The 27,070-nt window shown below is 32.6% G+C and overlaps 2 protein-coding genes across 3 annotated transcripts in view; both read left to right on the top strand.

Moving 5' to 3' along the window:
• The first annotated feature begins 213 nt into the window (after window positions 1–213).
• Window positions 214–11,585, top strand: LOC143911599 (nose resistant to fluoxetine protein 6-like). Of its 2 annotated transcripts, none has more exons than XR_013260583.1 (14): window positions 214–481; window positions 3,709–3,934; window positions 4,016–4,251; window positions 4,929–5,122; window positions 5,216–5,349; window positions 5,741–5,897; window positions 6,041–6,199; window positions 7,411–7,524; window positions 7,596–7,841; window positions 8,112–8,207; window positions 9,174–9,303; window positions 10,755–10,868; window positions 10,938–11,080; window positions 11,238–11,579. XR_013260583.1 is itself a non-coding variant. In XM_077430557.1 (14 exons), the coding sequence occupies exons 2-14, from the start codon at window positions 3,727–3,729 to the stop codon at window positions 11,427–11,429; spliced, it is 2,184 nt and encodes a 727-aa protein (XP_077286683.1). In that variant the 5' UTR covers window positions 214–481; window positions 3,709–3,726; the 3' UTR covers window positions 11,430–11,585. The 2 variants fall into 2 exon arrangements, 1 of the variants encoding a protein (XP_077286683.1); XM_077430557.1 differs by having other exon boundaries at window positions 10,694–10,868; window positions 11,238–11,585.
• A 4,517-nt stretch (window positions 11,586–16,102) lies between these two features.
• LOC143912414 (alpha-1B adrenergic receptor-like) overlaps window positions 16,103–27,070 on the top strand; it is a 20,830-nt gene continuing 9,862 nt past the window's right edge. Inside the window, exons 1-3 of the mRNA XM_077431689.1 lie at window positions 16,103–16,154; window positions 17,593–17,915; window positions 23,693–23,933. Coding sequence (XP_077287815.1) covers window positions 17,594–17,915; window positions 23,693–23,933 — 563 coding nt within the window. The 5' untranslated portion in view covers window positions 16,103–16,154; window position 17,593. The remainder of the gene's footprint in view (window positions 16,155–17,592; window positions 17,916–23,692; window positions 23,934–27,070) is intronic.

Raw genomic sequence — 27,070 nt, 5'->3', positions numbered from 1 at the left:
TATTCTTTAAAAATCCTGCAGTCAATCAGTCTTAGGCTAAATATTTTTAATTAAACATAAAAGATAAGAATGAAATGAATTTTCATACGCTCGGATGAAAATGAAAATGAAAGGATCGTGCAGTTCGTAGTGAACCGTTTTGGCAGTTATAATTTAAAAGAATTATTGTTGGCCACACCTGCGAGTGCGAGCTATATATAAAATTATTAAACAGAAGTCAAATATAAAGAATATCTTAGTCCATTATCGTGTTATTCTATCGATTCGCGTTGTGCGAATAAGTACCCGACTTATTTTGCTACACATACACACATACATACATTCGTACATATATATGTACATATTATTGTATGTATATATTATACGCAATCAAGAAAAATATCATCTCAAGTGAATTCGAGGCGGAATCGGAAAATATATACCCACATTATGTTCTGATAACGATTATTTTACATTATTTTTGCATTTCAAATAAATTTGGGTAAGGTTTTAATATATTTACTATTATTTTAATGTTCGATATTTTTTGATTAAGATTTTTACTGTCGAAAATCAGATTTATTTTTAAATTGAACCCTTCATTTTCTTTAAATTAACTCTTCGTTTAAAATTAATATCAATAAACCTTATGTTTATTGATATTAATTTTAAATCTATTACACACTATTTTAAAACTTCTTTATATTATTTTTGTGATTAACATATATTTTTTAATTCTCCATATTTCAAGTAAATATCAACTTGGAACAATTTAGGACCTTCATTATTAAAATATATTAACATATCCCAGATCTAAAATCAATTTCATATTCCTTAGACTCGTTGAAAAGTTGAATCTCTTTACATTGGAAACGAAAGGAATGGGGTTGATGTTAATGAAATTATATAAAATAAATACATTATCGTTATACCACTTACATATATCGCTAAAGCACTTATCTTAAGTGTTCACAATCTCAGACTCGGGAATAAAACCTGAATAAGAAACGTGGAGTTTCAGCGTTTTCAAATAGAGTGGATATACATAGTTTGGAAAAGCTGATAAAATCAAAGGGTTATTCAATTTCTTCATTTGTTGTCATTTTTTATTCTATTCATTTGCTTTTTACTATTAATTTGTAACTATAATTAAAATGGTTATGATTGTTAGTTGACATGTTTTATTATGATATAACAACGAATTAGTTCAAAAGTAATCATAAACTGACACGACTTGTTGCAACGTCTCTTACTACGTTTTTTTTTATAAAACCGGTTTAACTTTATGATTTATCTATTTTTTTTGTTTACACTTTACCTTGCTTTTATGTTTCCCCTATTTTTTGTTCACACATTCACAATGCATGCAATATCCATAAAAAACGAATGTGGGTCATTCATCGAAAAATATCCGTTTTTTGATTTTAATATTAATCTGATGCATTAATTTTAATATTTATGCCAAAAACCCACGTGTTTTTTTACGTAAAATAAATTAGCATTATTACAGTGACTACGTGAGAGGGGGGCGAGTCTAGTTGATTATATATGTACATAGATACATACAAGGCAATATACAGTATACAAATATGTATGTATGTTCATTGGATAGGAGTAAAAAACGCGAATTCTGAATTTAATGTTTTAACGTATCACAAAATGACCTATGTATTTTGCTTCAAAATAGATCATTTTGGCCACCTTTTATTTCACAAAATTCGTTAATGTTTTTTATTTAAATTAGCGAGTGATGTATCCAAGAAAGCTCTCAATGACTTTTATTTTCAAAATGATCGCGGAAACATGAAAAAAATACCGATTTTCTGATAATAACGCTTCCCCCTTACAAACACTTTCGAGCGAAACGGTGACTTTGATTTTGATTTTTAAATGCTTTTTATTATTACTAAATTATGTTCACAATACATCTTATATATATTTTAATAGCTATTGATCTACTGATCATTTTTTATTTTACAATTTTGATTTAATTTTATTAGTAATCATAGTATTACATTATTCTAAAGTTAATGAACAGCATAATAGGAAAAAGAGCTGAAAAAACTATTTACAATGACATTGATTTCTCGTCAATCAGTCAAAACTCATCATAATAGACTTGAATAAATTTAAATAAGTGAATATTATGCGTTTATTTATTTTCAAATAATAAAAAAACCTACTTTTTTAAAATCATTGTTAAAAATCACTGATTTTTCCCTTGCCACGAAGAAAATTTTTCAGTATAACCATCGATGAAAATCCAAAATAATGTATGTACATGTATATATTAGGCCTTTTTAAGTTGCTCGTGATCGAATTGTCATAAAAACCTCATTTAATTTCATGATCAGCGAATTTTCATTTAAAAAACACAAAAATATTCCAATTGAGTGTTTTATTTAAACTTTAATTTAGTTTTTTTTCCTTATTACTTATTTTCTTCGTTCCATTACCAATTCAATCGCTTCGATCGCTCCATTATACATATAAGCTACTCTTTTCATACTTCGCTTTCGCTTAAATGTTCCATTTTCTGTATTTCTCATTGTGTCAAACGTAAAACATTAGTGTATTAGAACCTTCGTTACATTATATCATTCAATACCCAAGTTTTCCATCCATATGTCATTGATCGAAAAGTTTCTTCTTTACACACCATCACTCAGAGAAATGTTATAATAATAGAAGTGCCTTTACCAATACATTGCCTGTGTCAAAATAGACGCGTACTGTTTCGATAACTACACAAACGCAAAGAAATCACATATTCACTACAGAAATAAAAGTTTTATTTTGATATAGATTCATTTACAATTTGAGTAAATATACGGTGGTGTTGGGCGTTGGTAGCTAATCCGTTTATTTTCTCAGTTGGCGGATTGTTTTTATCCACTTTTCTGTATATGTCTGTCTTTTAGAACTCTTAAATTAAGGTGTAATGTATAGTTTCAACAAGGTATATGTATAATATAAAATGAACGATGTTCATATTAATTAAACTTAAATAATTGGTTATTAATATAATTTAGTATTCGGCGCCATCAATAGAAATGTTTTTACATTTATTTAAAAATAACTTTTACATTTCTCTGATGTCACCCCTGAAATTTTATTTAGAATGCGGGCGATCGCCATGACACTTTTAAAAACTGTCAAACTACGATGTTAATTGAATAAAATGTTACTTAAATGATCAATTTACTTATAAAAATGTATCCCATGTTGTTTATTGTGTGTTTTTGAATGCATTGTACAATTTTTAACGATGTATTTGCTCATCTTGCGAGTAATATAAACAAACAGAGAAGTTTTTATCGGACATACGTCGAGCACCCAAGCATCAAATATGACTGATGCTAAAATTATTTAGGAATGTCTGTGGACAATCCTCACTTGACAACAATATAACGCCTAAAGCCACTTCTATTATTATTATAACATTTCTCTGCCTTCATCACTCCATTAACATTTCATCCCATTATTTTTATTTATTTTTTTACTTATTAATAAATATGCATTTGATGTATGTTGTTTATATGATGTATGTATGTTGTGTATAAGTTTGTGAATATATGTGTACTTATTAATATGTATTCAGAATAAACAATGAATAATAATTTGATTCGTTTACTATTGGGATTTTTTGAGGCGGTCTTACTTTCCCTCTTTTGGGTTATTAATATGTACTACACAGTAGTCAATATAAATGTGAATATTTTTTTTTAGAATTAATTAGACGAAGATATGCGTCTTCTGATATTGTTATTAGTACTTACGGTAGTGGCCGGAGATGATGATATAATTAGCAACGTAGATGAGAATCTGATGAGTTATTCGCCATTCTACGGTCTGGTCGCCACGGCCTCCGCTGAAAATTCAACAACTTTATGTGCGAAACATTTGGATAAAATGGGAAAAGCCATCATAAACAAGGACACGTGGGTCATTAAAAGTGAGATAACCATCGGAACTATTCAACCGTAAATTACATGGCTACAAGCTGTTGAATACGTAATTTTTTTTAATCACATAGTGATGGATGCGTCAGGGATGCCGAAAGGTGGTCTTCATTGGGGTGGTACTTTCTGGTTGGGCAATCGGAGACAATGCGAAGCTACCCAAGTCCTCAAGAGCATCAAAGCGAGTCCTTCTTTGGGTCCTGTGAGTGTCGAAACGATTGGAGACCTTCCTCCGTTTCCGATAGCATACTTTGCCGCTTACTTCAAACACCATTCCGCCATTCAAGCCATCACTCATATGCCGGAAGAGGTATGTAAATTATTTTTTTGCTAAATATGTACCTATGTATGTTCTCATAAAATTGTATTTTGATAACTGAAATTTGGTGGCACGAAAAATCAGCGCAAAGCAACGACAATGCAGCGCAAAATCAAGTTTATAATGCGTTTTCGAAAATAATTACTGTATTGAAATTGTCGGCCATATCTACATGATAATTTCATAAATGCGAATAAATTTATTTGATACTCTTTGTGCGCTGAGTTGTGTGCGCCGAAAGGTCGGCGCTAAGTTGGTTTGCGCTGAGATGTCGGTGCGCCCTGAAATTTGAACATTTTTCTTATACAACAATCAATGCTTTTCAAAGGTCATGGTGCAAGGTTTAAACTTTACTTCACCCCCCCCCCCCTTTTCTGCAATTTTTCCTTTATCTTACATATGTATGTATGTATATACGTAGTGGCGCACCGACATATCAGCGCAAACCATATTACGTTTTTCTTGTATGTAGTTCCTTTGTTTCTGTTAACATTCCTCACACTGATCCACAAGTTTCTTAAGATTTTTTTACTAAATGCACTTCTCAGGCCCGCACAGCTTCAGGTCTGAAAACCTGAACCATCCACATCGCACACACTATCATCTTTCCCACTCACGAAGATTCTATTCCATCTTCATGACACGTTCGAATTAAAAATATTTAATAGTTCAGGATGACCTTGGGCTTGTGTTTGCCACTTTCTTGCGAGGAGGCCGAACTGGTAGTGTTTTTGCAAAAATATTTCGATTCGAATATATTCGTACATCAGAACCTGTACAATACCACGTATAAAATGGAAGAAGTCAAGAAACTAGTCGATGATTATTCGTGGATATGGGAACCGATCACTATAGCCACGGGGTGAGTACTGTATATGTATGTAGTACTATGACTTGGGAACGGTCAATGTTTAAAATACGATGTATGATGTTCTAATACGTACAATATTTTTAGGTCAATCATCGTTTTTATAGTGATTTTATGCGCAGTAGGGACGTTGTATGACATAAAGTATTATCGACCGATGATTAAATCAAGTGAATCTCAAAATAGTGGAAAAAATGACAATGGAAATGGTGATATCAAAGGTTTATACAATTTAATTATTTATTTTTATGTTATATGTTTGGCAAATTTATGTCTCAAGAAATGAATCTGCTGAACAAATTTTCCTTCATTTGAAACTATATATTATTATATTAACCCTTTTCCTGCGGCAACTTTTTCAGCGAATTTGTAAATCAAGTTTTCAAAATATATATTGTAATATTTATTCAAGTGACCAATTGACGCCTGATTTTTTATGTGAATCATTTTTTTTTAATTGTGAATCACGTCTGAAGTATTTTGTTTATGCAGTGAGTCACGTCTTTCTCGCTACTGGTATTTTACGCATGACTTGGATAGCGGTCATCCGCGGGCGAAGGGTTAATTTGTGCGTGTTTAAATATTGAAATTGAAAAAAAAGTATTATTTCAGATGTTACTATAGAAATTAAGACGACTAAAAAGCCCACTCGGATAGATTTGGGATTGGGATATAAAATTCTGAAGAGTTTTAGTGTGTACGAAAATAATAAAATTATCTTTAACACGAAAATTCCTTCAAATTCGATACCAGTCATACAAGGAATTAGGTATTTTTTTTATATTTACAATGAAAACAATAAAAATAGTTTTTAATTTAAGAGATTCAAGTCATTAAAATTAAACGTATCAAACGCTGATGATAAAAGTGCAAACTTAGGAAATGATTAATATATATATCTTATTTTTTCAGGTTGTTTTCAATGGTTTCTATCATAGTGGGTCATTCAGTTGTGGCCATTAGATTTTATTATGAAAATCGAGTGAATGTGTTTCATTTATTAGATGTCGATTACATTGCACAAATAATACCAGGATCACAGTTTTCGGTCGACACATTTTTCTGCATAAGGTTAGTTTGAGATTTTTTCTAAATGATATTTTTTCTAAAACCCCCAAAAGAACTTAAAAGTTTGTCAATACAAGTCTACGAGCGATAAATTGTTGCGAAAAATACTCTAATCTGCTTCTTATTACTAAGAGACGGATACTCATAAGTAGACTTAGGCGTTGGCTTGGTGCTCGTCAAATAACAATAGACCTCTCCATTACCGCACAAAGCAAAAGAGCATAAACATGGTTGACAATAGTGAATCATTTTGTATTCATAACGCATCGTCCGAACGCCGCCATTTACTCATAAGGGCAATAGCAAATAACAATAAACGTTCCAACAGTTTTGAATGCAAGAAGGCCCCGGGGTGCTGGAGGCATTGGGGGTGCTGAGGGCGAAGGCCCCGGGGCGTCGGAAGCGCCAAGGGCGAAAGCCCCGGGGTGCCAGAAGCATTGGGGGGCGCTGGGGGCAAAGGCGTCGTGGCGTCGGCAATGCACAAAACGTAATTCATAATTCATGCGTAATTTCTAATTCGTAATTTCTAATTCGTGCATCAATTTCTTTTCGAAACCACCCGTTGAAATCAACGGGCACAACACTAGTATTAAGCTATAATATGTAAAGGGATTTGCTACAAATCGCTGCATACGACGCGGCTGAATGCTCACTTTGATTTCAATATTTGACGTTTCGACGAAATTCACGACTGTTTGAATTTAAGCATGTACGAAAGACCAGATATTCATTGGGTCGCGCAGATGGCATTTCAATGTACATTGATGATTGGCAATTATCAAAATTGAGTTGGATCTTTATGGCAAGTTTAAAAAGGCAAAAGTATCAGGATCACAAGATAAGTGGAGAGGTACATATGTATATTGGGAATCTGACATAGAGTTCGCATACGTGCAAGCAGTACTCGCGGCAAAATATATGCGTGCGAAAGAGACATCCATACGCTCGACATCGATACAAGTTCGAGTGAACATGCGGTCAAACAGACGAAAAATACCGAAATCAAAATGAGTATGCAGCCGTGTGTTTTGCAACGATTTGTAGCGAAGCGTATGTAAAGTCACTAAAAAGTAAAAGAATTTAACGTATAAAAAACGATAAGCTGTACAACTAATTGTAAAAAAAATACACAGCTCGTGGGTCTCATTCCTATTTACAAAAACATTAACAAGCAAAATGTTTTAATTTCAAATTACTGCTTTAATGCTTTCCAGTGGATATTTATTAGCTGCTTCGTTCTTCCAAACGGAATACGCCAAAACTAAGACATCGAGTTTATTGGATAGAATAAAACTATTTGGACTGAAATGTCTTAAAAGATTCTTAAGGTATGTATGTATATATTTAAATAATTGAAAATAATAAGTGTATAGTTCAAATGTTCAGTTTAACTTTACAGATTGACCCCATCGTATATGATCACGTTGGGAATAACAACGGTAATATTTAACTGGCGGTACAGATTGTCTCCGTTTTGGAACAACGAAAGGAATGATCTGACATGTCCGCAATATTGGTGGAGAAATCTTCTATATATACACAACGTATTCCCTGAGAGTGAAATGTGCATGACGTGGAGCTATTATTTAAGTAACGATATGCAATATGCCGTCATCACCACCTTTTTACTGATCTTGTCTACGATGTGTGTAAAAAATAGCGCTAATTGGATTATTAGTCACATTGCGATCACCCAAAAGACAATTTTTGCCATGAAAATCGTGAATATGGAATATTTGGCACTCAAGTTCTCGTTAGTGTGATAGTTATTGTTAGTATGATGAACTTTTCGGCTGCCAGATGTTCCGTTATAGAGACTTTAGAGCGAGCGCTTTGTGACCAATAATCACCGTACCTAAAATAGCATACCAAATGGTTCATCGGAATGGTCGCATTGACTGAAATTTTTTTTTAGGTATTTCAAAGTTGCTGCGAGTCTCATGTCGGTCATCTTCTTCGGGAGCATCGGCTATACTGTATACGTCGTCTACGATGTGAACTTCATTCCTTTGTAAATTGACATTCTTTTTTTTTTAAACTTTTGATAAAATTCAAATGATAGTTCTAAAATCTCAGTTAGTGAATTGTTTAAGATTTATTTATTTTGGTGGCTAAGTTTTGAGGTATTGGTCATCATTAGGAGAATCTCGGGACAAAATCATTAGGACAAACTAGTGGGTACAAAATTGCTTGGACGCAACCGCGCAGCGACAAAATCGCGCAAAGCATACGTATATAAACAAGAAAATAAATATAAAAAAAAACAGGTCTAATATACAAGAAAAATCCGATAGAATGATAAAATAAGAATCGTTTATTAATTTTCAAAGTGTTCTTTTGAATTGTTTATTCACACTTTATTGAAACTTGAATAACAAAAGTAGACATATTAAATATAATTATACGTCCTAAATTAAAAAAAAATAATATCGAAGGATCAGCACAAATTCAAAAGTACACTTTCAAAATAAATAAACGATTCTTATGTATGTATGTATATATATACATATATATGATTATTTTTTGTTGCAAGTGGCCAATTTTCAAATTATGATTTTTCTTAGTGGGCGGTGTCGAGCCTTTTTGCCTGACTGTTTAAAATCATAATTTGAAAATTGGCCACTTGCAACAAAAAATAATCATATATATATATGTATATATATATATATATATATATATATATATATATATATATATATATATATATATATATATATGTATATATATATATATATATATATATATATATATATATATATATATATATATATATATGTATATGTATGTATGTATATATATATATATATGATTATTTTTTGTTGCAAGTGGCCAATTTTCAAATTATGATTTTAAACAGTCAGGCAAAAAGGCTCGACACCGCCCACTAAGAAAAATCTTAAATTTTCATTTTCGAACCGAACTGAGCTGAGAGCTATTCGTTTTGTTGAATTTCATTAAAATTTGCATATAATTTCAGCATAGATGAATTCTTCGCGAACATGCAGAAGTTTTACGGCAATCCAATAGTAAGAATTGGAGCTTATCTCGTCGGCGTTTATACTGCATATTTAGTATATCATTTAAAGAAGAAACTTTCTCTCAACACGGTAAGATTTCGATATACTACACGTACATACATACTTATTATATTACCAATAACCAATAAAACTTGATTAAAAGTGAGCACCGTTTATAGAACTGTCAGTTGACAAACTGCGCATGCGCATTGTCTGTCCGAGCAACCAGTGTAATGAATTAGCCAATTTATATATGTATGTATGTACATTGGGTACGATTCATTAAAAAATAGCTTTCTTTCTTGGAACGAATCATTTGCGCATTAGAATAAAGGATATTGCGCATTTCATAAATATATTTCTGCTAAATAAAAAATTGTTACGTTCTTCTTCTTCTAATGCTGAATCCGTATTCGGACGTAAGCAAGTATGACCATGGGCAGACATTGTTTATGGCCCGTGCGGATTTTGCCCTATCATGGCCCACATTGAGCAATATTTTATTAGTAGTATTGAATTTAAAAAAAAAATGTTTCGTCAATTAAAAAGTTCGCACTTAAAGGTATAATGGAAAAACTCCCATTACCTTAACTACAACAATTTTCAGTTTAATTCATATATTCTTAGATCGCGGGTTATTAAGATTAAACACCTATTATACAGAGTGGACCAACTTTGACGGTTTCTGTTTGAGACGTTGCCAATCCTACAATATGGGAGATTTTTATTGTTCAGCGTTAATGCGCATTTCATTCATTTTAGGTTGTTTTATATTTTTTCTGTAGTGAAAGTAACTTATCAAATGCCCCCAATAAATTCTGACCTAATTAAAACAATCAATTTGTAATTTTTCAAATGATCAAGTATTTTTTATTTATTTTTTTATTACAGGTTTTTATTGCTAATTTTATTTTTTTAAGTGTACAAATATTATGTTAAAACAACATAATAATTCTTTTGTTTTATAACCTTATTATATTTTATAAAATAAATGCGTATTTATCGTAAGTATTTCTTAAAATGTGTGTAAATTAAAAAAAAAAATATATATATATATATTTAAATATATATATATATATATATATATATATATATATATATATATATATATATATATATATATATATATATATATATATATATATATATTTAAATATATATATATATATATATATATATATATATATATATATATATATATATATATATATATATATATATATATATTTAAATATATATATATATATATATATATATATATATATATATATATATATATATATATATATATATATATATATATATATATATATATATATATATATATATATATATATATATATATATATTTATATATATTTTTATTTTTATATATATATATTTTTTTTTTTTAATTTACACACATTTTAATAAATACGCATTTATTTTATAAAATGCGCATTTAAATTGTACCCCTTATACATTTACCAATTATTTCCAGAAAATAATTAGGCTATTATGGCTTGCCGCATTTTCAATGAATACGTACATCATTTTTGCAGTAATGAATCGCGATATCAGTTTGGTCTTTAGCGTGGCCTACATAAGCCTATCGAGGATTTTATGGTCCGTAGGGATTTGTTGGGCTCTGATTGCTTGCGAAACTCAAAATGGAGGTCAATAATTACTTGATTAAATATTTTATGTGTTTTTGACAAAATAAAAACAGTATTAGTTTATTACAGGTTTGTTTGCGAAGATCTTCGGGTCCAAATACTGGTATCCTGCATCTCGGTTGACTTATATGGCGTATCTCTTGAATTGTGTTGTTTTATTTTTGATGATGTCGTTTGCGGATAAGGCTTACCAATTAGAGGTATTCAATCTGGTAAGTTGTTCTGTTTGACGTGATAATCATTGAGCGCATGCGCAAGAGAACTATTACGGCTCGTGTGTTGCGCGCGCATGCGCAGTTACATATATTACGAGCACAATTTGGCCATTGCCTAATATCTGTTATGCCTTATTTTATACGTAAATTTCAGGTAATCATTGCCATTGCAATGGTAGCGATGTCGTATGCAGCGGCGTACGTGTTCACCGTATTATTTGAATTGCCAATTGATGCCCTAAATAAAATATTTTTCAACTATCTGAAAGGTACAGAAAAAGGCACCGTAACACTATCAAGTGCGAAATTCAATGACGGCTTCGATTCAAACGAAAATGTCAAATGATTCTGAAAAAGCAGCATTTCTACGAGTTTTAAGTTCATTTATAATTAAATCAGTTATTTATGTATGTACAATGTACTTTATTGATGGAATTAGTCACGCGCCATGTAATCCAATGCAATTAATAGTTTTAATAAAGTATTTTTACTGTGTATATGCATTTGTTTTTTTTTTATTGATATAAAATACATAAATACATTTCACGATGAAAAAAAAATGATTAGTGGGTTATAAATTGTAAATATAGAAAAGTAAAGGTTATGTTCATATAAGTACGTTTTTTATACTAAACTAAAGAATGTGCACATAATTGTGCACTCGGTAAAATATCGCAATTGGAATTATTTCATTTATTAAGGGATAATATTTTTGGCTCGGCTATAAAATAAATTACACGACACACGTCAAAACGACATTTAATGTCAAATTAACATCTCTAAAATAGCTCGCACGACCCAATCGGCGTCCGCCCCGCAAATCAAAAGTCAAATGGGTTCCCAGTAACAAAAATAAAATTTGACCTTTTAGTGAAATCATAACCAGTTACATTTCCACTGGGTATATTTCAGTGAAATTATAATTTTTGACAGTTAGATGATAGCGTGTCGCCCCGCTACTGTCCATTCCCACTCTCCTCATGGTCCACACATCGTCATATCCATCCAAACACATCGTAATATTTAAGCAGCCAACATTTATTTACCTAAGGGTTAGGTTAAGTTAGAGTTGGTTTTATTCATTTAAGATTAGGTTGTTAAGGTTGGTTTTTGTTACTGGACACCCATTTTACGTTTGATTTGTCGGGCGGACACCGATTGGGTCGTGCGAGCTATTTTAGAGAGGGTCGCTCTTTTTATTTGCAGGGCCAAATGTTTTATAGATGGTCATTTGCATATAATGTCTTGAAAAATACCTAATTTGTCTGAAAATGGGGCTATTTTGCCTGGCCGATAAATGGTACCCATTTATAAAAAATGTAATTAATTATTTTGAAAAAAAATCTTTTGATTTTGTCTGCCGATCATGTGAACGGTGGGTGATATGCCGCGTCTCTTTCCACGATATACGATTCCAAGGAGAGAAAGAGAGACGGAGCATGGTGTTAAAAGCGAGTACTTCGTTAAATATGTCTATGTTTGTATATATAGAATTCACTTCATGAAAGGGAATGTGGTTCAGACCAATCAAATTCTCTTTAATCGTTTATTTGTCGATGCGCCCAAACCAACTGTCGTTTGTTCACGGAGTAACGCAACGTACCAACTTAGGCATATGTGCAGTCGACCCAAGCATACCAACTCACTCATCTATGTATACACTAATCTGGGTAATTGGATTATTAGTCACATTGCGGTGGTCACAAAGACAATTTTTGCCATTAAAATCGCGAATACGAAATATTTGGCACTCAAGTTCTTGTTAGTATGATGGACTTTTCGGCTGCCAGATGTTCCGTTATAGAGATTTTAGTGACTTTGTGACCAGTAATCACCGAACCCTAATCTGAGCTTGAAAACTTAATCCTACATATGTATCAGTTGCACAATTTACAGATAGTAAATGTGTTACCTCCCTCCCCCCAGAATTTAAGAATACAACGAACATTTATTTTCCTCATTTGAAATTAATGATGAAAATACATTTTTATAAAAATGAATTCTACCATTAAAATATATTTAATTTATTTTAATATACTAAAGAACTACTGATAATTGTAAGTATAGACTTTAGACTCTATCTATTACGTTTGCTAATTGAGTAATACCACTCACCCAAGAGCCATCTACATATGTACGTATGTATTTGCATATGATAATTGAAAGTCGTACATATGCAAGTTCATCTCTGAGGGACAGAAGTTAAAGTGGTTTTTCATAGTATGCCAGCCAATCGATACGAAAATTTTTCGACCTTCGCCGTGGAGGGTGCTGGGGATGAAAGGGGAGGATATTTCATTATGATTCGGCATTTATAAACGGTGGTCGTAGTGTGAGGATCGGTTGAAATGCTCGTCCGTGGAGTTCTGGCCTCACAATCAATACATTCCAAGGAAGCTTACAACTCTATTTTGTCCTTCGAATCATAAGAATGGTTCCGTTGGACCATATGCGATCATATTTCCACATTAAAAAATATCTACACCCACGTCAAATACTCCATATGACTTTAGAAGGGCAAACGTCACACGCATTCTCTGTAGGGGTTGCAATTTACCGTAAAATTTTATAAACCGGTAAATTATTTTTCCTATTACTGGTATACCGGAATTTACCGGTAAATGAAAAAAAATCGTGGATAAAATGACTGTGTTTGGTTACTTTTCCTGCAAACGTTAACCTAGATTGAATCGTAAATAATAAATATAAATCTCAGGTAAATAATGTCGTATAAAAGCATTAAAGTAAATTCTTATACATAAAAATGAAACGGCGTCTGTAATTCGTTTCTGATTGGCTGTCGTCAAAGTCGTTTCTGATTGGCTGGATTGGTCAAATACGTGTGTGATTGGTCGGGCGTTAAATAATGTAATTTTTTTTCGATTCAAATAAATTTAATAAACAAACAAATCAAGATTTTTTTCATGGTTTTCATTTAATTTCCGTTTATTTATTTATTTATAGTTTTGGACCATTGTGGCATTACAGGAAGAAGCTAATGCGCCACAATGGCCTACATTTGATACAGAAGAAAAACAAAGATGAAATAAGTAAAATATAAAATAAAAAGAAAAAGCAAAAGCAGAAAAACATGATAAAATTATATAAAAAAGTAACATAAAAATGTACATAAGGAGAAAGAAAAAGAAAAAAGTAAAATAAAATAAAACAAAATATAAATAAAAATAAAATCACATTCACATTTACCGAACGTAGCCGGTTAGTAACACTAGTAATAATTAAATGTTTTTTTATTTTATTTTTAACCAATCATATTTATTCATTTAAAGCTTGGACCTTTTGAAAGTTTCGATCATAATTGAAACAACCGTCTGATCGTATTTACATATTACGATGTGGTTAGTCTGTGTTGCCAGTGAATTTATCAATTTTAAATTGCCACATTTAATACTGAAAATAAACAAATTCCAAACAACCTAATCCACAATACGCCATTTGCATCGATTTTTTATATAATATTATGCAATAATATGCCTGTGTGTGTACTTAATGCGCGATAAAATAATTAAAAGTAAATTTTAAAATTTACCGGTATTTACCAATGGCGAAATTTTGCCAATTTTCCGGAATATTGGTATTGCAACCAGTGGCGGCTCGTCTATATGGGCTGCAGGGCTGCAGACCTCCCAGTATAGTAAATATGCATGCTATTTGTCTGCATTTTATCACAGGTATGGTCAATGAACTACTACAGCCTGATTATTCTCTGCATCCCCCCTCCCTATGAATTCTCACGAGCCGCCACTGATTGCAAACCCCTAATTCTCTATATAAGTATGTGTTATACATACATACATACATACAAAGGTACTTGCATGCAAATTTAGTCTAATGCCATATATTTTCAATTTAATTTCTACTGGTAATTACTTGCAATTCTTTAATTTTTTCTCACAATTAGCCATCACTGGCCTGTGTTGCTGGCCAGATCTTTGATATATGTGACTCCAGGTCAATCAATTCCTATTAGAGTTTGCCAATTTTTCTGATTTTATTGTTGAAACGGTTCCACCAAAACTGGCAACCTATCCACACTCTCTAAAAATCAAGTTTATGCCATCTCGAATTTGTTGTTTATGATATAAATATGCTACCTACTCTGTAAAAAGTATGTATGTATTTCTCAAAATATTAGTACTTATATTCGAATTTATCCATAGATGTCTCTATGATACTGAATATACATAATTGTTTATCGATGTTTGTAATTCGCCCGCAAAGGTCAATGGAATTTACCTGTTAGGCCTTCTTAATATACATGTATATGTATAAAATAACATAAAATTAGATAAATAAAGTTAGATAAATTGGCAAACTCCAACAGGAGACGGTTTATTTGGGTTTAATAAACACCCAGATTTCGCCAGCAGCGCGAGATGTACTATTTTATTAGATAGCTATGCAAATATTCTAGATTCAAAATTATTATTATTAAAGAACGGACCCAGAGCGCGCCGTCCATTGTTCAATTGTTGTAAATGCTTTGTTAAAGGTTCGCTGAACCTTTTTTTTGCACTCTAACTTTGTAAATAGATCCAAATCTTCATGATTCCTGGAAAAAGCACGCTCTATATCCGTCGTCTAATTATTATATTACAATATATTTTAGAGTACTGGCAACACTATCCATCCAAATTAAGAGAATAATGATTGAATTCTAAACTACTATGTTGAAAATCAGCTCAGAAGTTTTGCTTCTACTGCAACATTATTTTTAGAACATTATCAGCAATCGACTTGTTTTTAATTAAAATCATTTCATGCTATCCGCTAGCAGTGAAACAGAGCACCGTTTTGGGCGCACAAAGCTTCCGTTCAACGTTTTTTCCGACGGGCAATAATTAATGTTTATTTAAATTTGCAACACTATTCAATTAAGTATTGTTGTTGCAGTGTTGTCTGTTTTGAACTGTCATAATTGAAAACAATTAAATTTTATCATATTATTATATATCAAACCTTGCTCCAGCAGTTTATATAATACGTCAATATATACCGAATCGATTGCACAGAAAAAAAAACACTGAAGAATTCACATACGTTCAAGGAGGTAACTATTACATCTATCTATCTACATATATATCTATATTATCATTATTTCTGTTGTTATATGAGTTTATTCAGCGAAAAAAGACATTTATTTTAAATATAACATTTCGTATATGCCTTTGGGGCAGTCTGTACGTACACAACAACCACCTGTTTGTGAAAGCAACCCCCACATCTTTTGCGAAAAGCTCAGTTGAAAAGATACCCTCGAGCGGAGAGGAGCTCACATATTATTTATTTTACCAACGAAATTAAATATTTAAATATTCATCTCATATGTATATATGTGTGGTTCAGTTTATAAAGGTCTAAAGTCAATGCTATCAATTAATTAATTGCGAGAAATCAGGATTTTCAAATTACATATAATAATACAGGTTAGTGTTTTTTAAAATGTGTATAAAGTAGAATTAGATTATTTGACCCCCCCCCCCCTCCGCCCTTTCCATTCCAGTTTCAAAAATTTATTTATTTTTATTTTAAAATACGTACATATGTATCAGCCCCCAAAGTATTAAAAAATGAAAAATATTATTATTATTTTAAATTATATTTTTTTAATCATCACATAGTGCTTTAAACAAAGTAGTTAACACATAATGCTTTAAACAAAGTGGTCACGGGTTCAAATCCCACTGATTTCTGCTGGCGAGTTTGGATTTGTGACTCCAGGTCAATCATTTCCTATCAGAGTTTGCCAATCTATCTGATTTACATTGAAACAGTTCCAACAAATTGGCAACCTTACCCATTTTCTAGCAAAAAAGCTGCAAATTCACAAATTTTACTATAGATGTCTCTGTGGAAGTTAATTGATATGTATTTACTATAAATAATACTAACAAATGTCCAAATGTTTCTGACCAGGAAGGCGCATTGGGGCTACCTGTTAGGCCTTGGTATAAAATAAAAAATAAATAAATTAATTAAACATGATCGGGTATCGATACTAGATACAAATCAGTCATAATCTCAAAGTCGAATTCTCTCACTATCACTAAACATCATCTATTGATACTTCGTATACAGAAAAAAATATAAATATAAAGATTAATATACATAGTTCAATAAGAACATGGATAAAGTAAACAATAAATCTTTCAATCTTATCATAATTGGCACGGAAGATATAAAGTTTCAAGAATTAAGAAAAATCCTAAGCATGTTGGATTCAATTCATGAAGGGACATGTGTTGCAGGTTAATAAGATTTGTTTAGCATTTTATACTACATGTGTTTATTTTTCGATGCGCCTAAACTAGCTGTAGTTTGGTCGCAGCGTTACGCAGCATGCCAACTTAAACATACACTCGAGCCAAGCTGTCCAACTTAATCATTTATATATTTGAAAAACAACAACATAATACTAATCATTTTTTATTTTGGCAATCACATTTTCTTTGAATGCGCTTAGAACTAAGGTTTTGCTTTCATTCCAGGATGGACAACTTCACCGAAGTCAATGATACTGAAAATTGGGATTTCAACTTAACCTTCGATATCGAACGGACGCTGAACGATTCTCGCTACTCTACCTGGAGTTCCAAGTCTGCATTGTGGGTGTTTGAAGCTGTATTTTTGGGACTTGTCATAGTCTTGACCGTGGCTGGAAACCTACTGGTGATCGTTGGAGTGGCCTGCAGCCCCAGATTGAGGAGTTCCACGTATTACTTCATCGTCAATCTTGCTGTGGCCGATCTGCTTTTGGGCATAGCAGTTCTTCCCATATCAGCGGCCAGAGAACTCTTCGACTATCAACTCAGTGAGTTCAATCATATTGTATATAATTTATAATATTTATCTTACTTTAAGTCTTTGTTGTTAAGAGGGCTGGACAGCAGCACCTAGTTCATACAAACGTACTATACTTCTCCCTTCCTCAATTATGGCACTAGAGAAATTATTTTTTAATATGCTATGGATATCCACCATTGGGGTGCATCTATCGTTTTATTTTTTTGATTAATTATTTTTTATAGGACATAGGAGCCGCCAAACATCTATAAAATCGCCTCTTTTTTACACCCACGAAACGGGTCCAGCGTGCTTATTTAACGGTCGATTTTAAAAAAAATACGCCGATAGATGCACAGAAAGTATCTTTCTCATACCGATGATGAAATTTTTTTAAAAATTGGTCCAGTTTTGGAAGATAAAATAGTAGAATACGAAACCTCGATTTTATCAATTTAAAATACGTTTTGTCTGGTCGAAGCGCAACTGTCGCATTCACTCAATATATATATTGATATATATTGTCGCATTCACTCAATATATACATATACTCAATATATATATCGAAGAAAGGAACGGTAACAAAATTAAGGTTTCGGGTGTACAGCCCTCTTAATACGTTTACAGATTTATTTAGTACTAGTCTATGGGCGCAATCATATCTAACGTACTAGCAAATTTATCCATAGACAATGTACCAAAAGCTATTTATCATGTTTGTCATGTCGTGTTTAATTTCTGTATATAATATAATATTTATTATATACTAGTGGTTTTACCCGACTTCGCTCGGTATTTGTAATATAAACCGCTTAAACATGACTAATCTTATTATGACTAAACAAAATTGTGAATATTTTGTAATTTTCAGTTTATTTTATGTAAATATGATAAACAGATTTTTTTTTAATGTTTGAAGAAAATTTCTCGATCAGATTTTGACGATTCATATCTCTATTTGTCGTTGTTTCGAAATAATATTATGTTTATAACATGTATTATAATTGAGGTGACCATATTTGCCAGGACTCAAAACGGGATGCTCCGCAAAATATTGTCCCTCCCCCTTATATAAAAATGTATTGCACATCCTAATATTTTATATTTTTTCCTTAAAAACCCATTAATATTGTCAAGGAATTATAATTTAATATATGTAATATTCAGAATGTGCAATTCTTGTGTACAAGGAATATAGAAACAGTATAAAAAAATAGTATAGCATTTGATGTTCATGCGCCACAATATTTTGTAAATCGTGCGAAATTAAAATTACATAAAAAAATAAAAACAGCTACAAATTTTCCAAAAAGATATTCGCGGTTTCTTTTAATTCCAAAAATTACATATGCAACTGAAAATTTTAGTTTCTTTAATTTTCTTCTTTTATAGTAATATAATTTTCATCAGAACGTACATTTCTTTAAAAGAAGAAAACGAAACAAGATAAAAAAAATAATTTTAATAATTTTACAGTTATAAAAAAATAATTAGGAAAAAATAGTGAATTTTTTCAAAAAATAAATTTTTGTGTATCGGTGGACGGACAAAACGGGACAAATCAAACAATCAAACAAACAAAAACGACGGGATGAACTCAAAGCACATAAAAAACGGGACGTATGATCACCCTAATTATAAATCATCCGCTGTAGGAAGATACTTCGGTAAAACGCAGATGCTGTCCTTTTCACCCCATTTCAGCCAATAGCATTTCGTACGTACAATGTTCTATTGTCTATACCAGAGCATCGTAACCTGTGCACCGCGGTAATATGTGTTCTCCGAACAGCACTTCGGCCTAATGCGTGCGAGTGAGATCGCGTGTGAGGGAGAAAACCGATGTTAGTTAGTGTTTTGTCCCTATGCATATACGGAATAACTAGCGACTGCCGATGAAGTACATATGTACATATGTACGTAGCTGACAAACTCTACCAGTCGTAAAAAATGTGTACCGCGAATATCCAGAGGTTACGATGCTCTGGTCTATACGAAATGCCATTGGTCGAGAGGTGGTGAAAGAGATAGCACGTATGTTTTACCTAGTGTTTTCATACAGCGGACGTATTATACGCATTGATCATCGTTGCTTGGGGGGGTTGATAATCAAAAAATAAATAAAAACAGTATACAGAAATCCAAGTTAGAGTGCATGTAACAAGTATGCTGATTCTACATATATTGAAAATTGTATATTTTTATAACAAACAAAGACATCCACCCTTACATAATACGTCTATGTATGTTGTAGTTGCCTGGTGTACGTATTCGTGTACTTGATAAAACTGTCAGTTGACTGAATCCGCACATGCATATTGTCTATTCTTATTATGCTGCGTACTTTAACTTTTAAAACCAGTAGCGTACAAAATATCGAAATAAAAATTAAATTAAAAAATTGAAATTAAATATCAAAATTACGCTAAAGAGCGAGATTGAGCTAAAATTTGATCATCGTTTATGTTTTGAATTACAACAATGTTTTGAATTACGACGATACGCATTTACAACCAAAGAAATATTATAATTTCTCTGATTACGAGCGAAAAAAAATCTTATTATTTCTTAAAAGTCGTCATGATATACTACTGTATTTCAGCCGTCGATGAAACATTTAACAAAAAAACAGTCGGTGTCGGATGTCGGTGATTTGTCAAAGGGTTTTTTTTTCTTTCGTCGAAATAAAATTAAAAATCACACATTATCCGATAAATTTTACCTCTGAGATGGATTTAATTATTTGATTTATTACGACGAGAGAAACAATTGAAGACTAAAAAAATTTCGATTGATGTACCGACAACGCAACGGATTGGCGACGATCGCTGTATCACCCATACTAATACATGATATATTCTCAGTAGCTGTGCATAACGGGGGAGTAAAAATAAAAATTCTTTGATTTTTTTTCGATCTTAGTGCGTATATTCGTAAGTCAAAACATCTTCGACAAACAAAAGTCGAGGATTACCTGTATGTGATAGTTGATGATCTAATTTTAGGTCAATCTTGAAAATTTATTTAAATTGGGCATGTTCTGTTTTAACTTTCAATATTTAATTTTAATTTTAATATAATGATTATAATTTTTTTTTGATATTTGAATTTAATTTTAATATAATAATAATAGTTTTAATTTTGATGTTTAATTTCAATTTTTAAATTTAATTTTTATTTCGATATTTTGTACGCTACTGGTTTTATCCTGCTGGTTAAAAAGTTGGCCCAAAATCGTCGCTGGTTTAGTCCGTAAGCACCATTATTCAAACGTTCAGCCTTTTGTATAATAAGATAAATGCTGTCAAAGTTTCATTAATAGTCATGGTTTTGTATCAAATAGAATTATAGGTAGATATTAAGAAGCAATGGGTCAGAATGAGTAAGATTGACGAGTGTCATAGTTTTATGTAATAAATCGTATCCCAGAATAAACAAGAGCGTAATACGACTCGCAATTTTGATGTGTTTCACCCTGAAGAGACGGAAAAGAGGGGAGGGGAAGAGGGTAGTCTGTTCTTAATGAATGGGTAGCGATAAGCCGCTTCAAAAGCGAAATAAATTGCTTATAGAAGGTAGAACAGAAAAGCCGAATTTAATTTGATCCACGTCGCGACGAATGACGTGCGAAAGTCAAATTTTGCAGAGGCGTAGAAGCGGTTTCGAAAACACGCAAAGGTGCTGAAGGATCGCCAATCAAAACACCCCCACGTTGCAATCTTGCTGAAAGCATTCGTGTGCCATTTTTACGAGCCTACTCTTTTGAGTTATGAGTGACTGTAAATTTGACTTTACAATGTATCATTTACAACGAAGCTGGTGATTTAGTATCAACTTTGGCAAGAGCCAAATATCTATGAGTACGTGCTAGATAGGATAATGAACGTGCGATTTACGAACATGTGATATGTTCGTAAACGTGCGTACATATTCTTTATTTGTTTACAGTTTTGACATACTGACGTTTTGACTAGTTAGCTAATTTAATACAACTTCTATTTTTAATCAAATGCATAATTAGCCCTTTGAATTCTGACCAACGCCGATCGGCGTCCATGGGCCTGGAAAACGCTGATAGGCGTTGTATTTTGAGCATGTAAAAAATAAACAAGAATACTACCCGCTAAGCCTTTCCAGGTAGCAATGAAAAAAATGCATTGAGCATGGGTCGTGTAATCCGTGTCATTCATTTGTCAACGTTTATAAAAAACTGGTTTACACTGAAATTTCTGAACTTATAACTAGAGGTAGGACCGGAAGCGTGTTGTTCTATGTTTATTGTTCGCCGTGCATTGGTCATTTTTATTATGAACCTTTTTTTGCACTTTAGCTTGGTAGTTAGCTCTATTTCCTGGAAAATAAACCCAAAACGCCCTGATTCCTTGAAAAAGCACGCTTCTGGTCCTACCTCTACTTATAACTAGTCACCGGAGTCTGAGGGGGCCGTGTATTGTTCAAAGGTTGTAAATGCATTGTTAAAGGTTTGCCGAACAATGGATAGCACTGTGACTATCCTACCTCTACTTATAACCATAGCAGAATTTCCAGATGGGAATCCCTAACTGCTGAGTATTTTAGATTGCGGCTTTGCATTTAGATTGTGAGAATTACATTTTAACAACAATGAAGAAGATGGAACTAGTTTTGGAAAAATACATTTATTAATAGACTTCTTTTATTTATTTTATATTGTTGCAAGATATATTAGGGAGTCTAAACACACCTTTATAAAACTCAAAATCCTCGGCGGTAGTTATCTGGGGTAGTGATCTAGGGTTTGTTTGGATTAGTTACAATTTTATACCTGCTTTCTATTGAATTTCTAAATAATTGTAACAAAAAACAATGTATAAGATCTAAACTATTTCTAATACATATCGATCCCAATTCATCCAACATACTTCTAATATTTTTTAATATACCAACATTCAAAATACTTCTGATAGCTTTATTTTGTAATTTTTGTATTTTTTCTAAATCTTAGCCTGTTATGCTGCTGAAAATTGTGATCATATTTTTCTTGAAAAGCATCGTTGTTTGATAAAAGATGGTGATGTTTATTAAAATGTCAAGGTGAAATAAAAGAAATCATAAACATTGGTCCTTTTAAAATTAAGCCGCGGACTTATGTGTACTTACTTTTAGCAGTCGATTTACATTTTTCAATGCCGGTGATTTTTTTTTACATGGAAATTTTCAATCATACACGCTCTGTCGATTTTCGCACGCGTTCCAAACCTTGAGTTATTTCGCCCTCGATTTTTCACCCGAATTGAAAAAACCTTTTTGATTTTTTTTTCATTTCGCTATATAGATACAAATGTCCAAAACAAGTCCTTCGAAAGCCTTTGAATCCTTCGTTTTTGTGCCGTGCGAAAAAATATGAAAACGTCTAATGGAATGGGAAAAAGCGCGTCCCTTTTAATTTATTCAAACGGAAAATATTTCGTCTTGCATTTTCCTTTTTTGCGCTTTATTTTTGTGTAAACGTTGTTTTAATTCGTAACAGGGGGCGCTAATGGCGCACAAACGAACCTAATTACCAAGTCGAATTAACACATTTTTCTTTAGCTGTTGATTTATGCGAATATTTGCCGCTTTATTCTAAAAGGTAGCATGTCTTATTGCAAATCCATTTTATTTTGATTTTTTATGAAACGGAATATATTTTCTAAACTGATATATGTATCTGGTAGGTTTTGACTTATCACCTTTTAAGGTTAAGTTTGCAAATCGGCGAGACATGGTGAGACGCAACTAGCTTTCATCGTCTAAAATAGCAACTAATTGATCATTTTGTTTCAGGTCCTGTGGTGTGCTTGATTTGGTCCTCACTGGACGTGCTATGCTGCACGGCATCTATCCTGTCACTATGTGCCCTAGCTGCTGACAGGCATGCAGGTGTCAGAAAGCCCCTGCAGGTGAGGAGTGCTGCTGGAGCACGTCGTCGTCTAGCTTCCTTGTGGATAGTATCTGCTGGAATTGCCCTGGTGGGCTGTCATGCTGGACCAGCCGATCAACCCTGTGGCGTCAACAAACAACTCGGGTATTGTCATTCATGTCAATATGGCATATGTAAACTTACTTCAAAAGAAAAATGTTAATCGGACTACCTTCCCCATTAGTATTGCAAATAAGTGAAACGACAGCACTAAATAGCTAGTTAATTTATTAAAAGGAACGTTAAACCGAAGAGCGCACACAGCGCAACGTGCAGGATGACCACAGGATATCTGACTTGGTCTCCGAGTACCTACATACTGTTATATCTACATTCTTTATTTGTTTTATGTTAGATATATATAGTTAGTTAGATATATTTTACAAGTCTTTATTTGTTTTATGTTAGCTGTATTCTATTCCCACGACCTTAAAATCAATCTGCGAGACGAATTATGTTTCCCCCAAAAATATCAAAGCCCTTCTTAAGCCTGCACAACAAATCGCATGCATCTACTCAGCCATTTCTCGATACATTCAAGACACATATGTTAACACTAAAAATATCGTTTTTCAACTAACTTTATCGCTTTTCTGCATTATTCTCACGACTCTTAATCCGCACAACGAATTGCGTGAAATCTACCCTCAAGGGATACATATGCAAACACTAAAAATATTGTCTTTAATTAGTTTACCAGCATTTTTCACACGACTCGACTCGAATCGTATTCCCTCAAAAACCCTTTTAAAGCTGCGTAACTAATTGTGTGAAAACCATTTCTCGATACACTCAAGGGTCAAAGTATTAAAGTCTTAAGATATTGTTTTACTTAACTCGAGTTCCCCCCTATTTTATCACGAACTATGATTGGTCCAAATTGTTACGTCTATTAAATATATACTGATGTTAAACATATGGAAGATCACTTGCGATCGAACCGTCTCTTACTTATCACTTGCGATCGAGCCGTCTCTTACTTATCACTTGCGATCGAACCGTCTCTTACTAATCACTGACTTACAATTGAACCGTCTAACTAGTGACTCGCGATTAAACTGCCTAACTAGTAAACTACTAACTAGTAACGTGTAATACTAACTAATCTCGTGTATACTTACTACTATTAAAGAAGATAATCATCTTATAAAATAAAGTGAGTTTTATTTACGGAGTAGCGTTCCGCAAAAACGCTTGGTGGCAGCGGAAATATTAATAACAACAAAATACACATCACCCACGAATGTAACAATACATTATCACAGTGCAGCTAATCTGCATATACTAATTGTTGATTGACGTTGTGTGTATAATATATAATCCAATTGGATTATATATTATACACGTGGTAGGGGTAATTTAATGAGAAACACTAGTGATGTTTGGGTCAACCTAAACATACATTAGATCTACGAATAGCAACCTAATTCGTAAATCTAATGTATATTCGTAGATCAATTGTATCCACGCCTAATTTTGCGAAAAATTTCTATATTCCATGTTTTATTATTGTGCTCTTATTTTTTTCAAGGTCCAATTTGTCCAAAGTCAAAATTCCTCTCTGCTAAGTCAACGACCGCAATAAATTTTGCACTTTCGACCTAACACATATTACGCAACGTTTCACCGCGCACAAATTTTCATTATTTTCATTTGTCTCAATCAAACTTTTCGGCTGAAAAATGCGTTGGAGATTTTTCACGTATATTTTTCAGTGGGGGATGTTTTTTTTTTTTTTAACAAAAAATCCATTTTCACATACAAATATAATACTCGCATATGATGAAAGCACGCACTCAGCTTGCTTTATGAATATCTATGTACGAGTTCACGGAAAGCAAGCGTCACGCATCGTAACCATACGCATCGTTTTGTTACGCCCTTTGACAAATAAACGCAAAATTTTCCTCACATTATAATAATAATAATCCCCCCCCCCCCTTCACTATGTCAGAAAACCTTTTCATCCGAGCCCACATCCCCCTACCCACCATTTACAGGGTGAGATAAATATTTCAACTTAACTTTAAGTACCAGTAGAATCTGCAAATTATGAAAATAAGGCATGGTCGACTTATCTACGTGTTACGATTGCGCACGTGCACACGTAAAATTTTAAAGCATTCCACACGTAAAATTTTATATTATCTGTACAAAATACCATTGCTCAAAAGGCGATGTAAGTGTCTTTCTACAGTGGACCAATTTCAAAACGTCAAACTCATTATAGCACACTCCCCGCTGGTCATTAACAACCCTTCAACAACATTTCAACATGTTTCAGCCACATTTTTGTCGTTACCCATCACATGCTTACATCATAATTCATCACATTGGTATACATACATACATATGTGTTACAGTTGAAGTGTATTTTCCAGTTGTTATGTATGAAAATATTCCATTTAACCTGATACCAACTACCATTGTAGTTGAAGTGTATTTTCAGTTGTAATATATTTTGACTAGTTGGGATATATTCTGTCTAGCCAACGTAAGTTGATTCATATGGCAAATTACATTCCAACGAAATATATTACAACTGTAATATATTCGAAATATATTACAACTGTAAGTTGGTACCAGGTTAGATGGAGAGTTTAGGTTTTCGTGAAACCGTCACTCGACTAGTAAATTGAGTTGGATAGTCACATTTTTGTTTTGAACACATTCTTAGAGTTATCGTAATACGATACTGTCTCATTACCTTTATTCGTAATACCTAGCAAATATTAACGCATTATTGAATTCTAAAGCATTCGTAAAAACATTATTATATTACAACTGGCGCACATTGTTGAAAGTGTGTTTGCGCTTGCAGAGAAATAATTGTACATATTTGAATATGAATGATCTAAAACGGTAGTTGGCAATACATTACAACTGAAAATACATTTCGACTGAAATATATGTATGTCCTTTTTTTTGATACCGTAGACGGGTTTTGGGGCTTGGGGCGGTTGGAGTCCTTTGATTTTTACTTGGCTTTTTTACTAATTTCGATCCGTTTGAGCAGCGCCGGCTACTATTATAATATAAATAAGGTAAAATTACTTTAAAAGTCACTCTGTATTTTAAGTAAATGTTTCCCCAATCGTATTTCTTTCATAGCTGAAAGTTTTCTTTACATTCTCCCTTTTCAACTAACGAAATTTATTATTTCGCATTATTACGAATATCCGGTTGCCTTTCTGGCATCCGGTCCTTTCGGTTTTAAGGTTAATCTGCCTCAAATACGTCCC

Source organism: Arctopsyche grandis, chromosome 5 (genome assembly GCF_051622035.1).
Source record: "Arctopsyche grandis isolate Sample6627 chromosome 5, ASM5162203v2, whole genome shotgun sequence".
Lineage (NCBI taxonomy): Eukaryota > Metazoa > Arthropoda > Insecta > Trichoptera > Hydropsychidae > Arctopsyche > Arctopsyche grandis.
The sequence above is the reverse complement of the archived record's forward strand: the minus strand, read 5'-3'. Positions and strand labels throughout refer to the sequence as shown.

Excerpts from the sequence above, each read along its gene's own strand:
- LOC143911599 (XM_077430557.1), top strand. The coding sequence starts at position 3,727 with ATGCGTCTTCTGATATTGTTATTAGTACTTACGGTAGTGGCCGGAGAT. Across the intron at positions 5,350-5,740 it reads TGGAAATGGTGATATCAAAG|ATGTTACTATAGAAATTAAG; the intron begins GTTTATACAATT and ends GTATTATTTCAG. Across the intron at positions 9,304-10,693 it reads AGAAACTTTCTCTCAACACG|AAAATAATTAGGCTATTATG; the intron begins GTAAGATTTCGA and ends AATTATTTCCAG.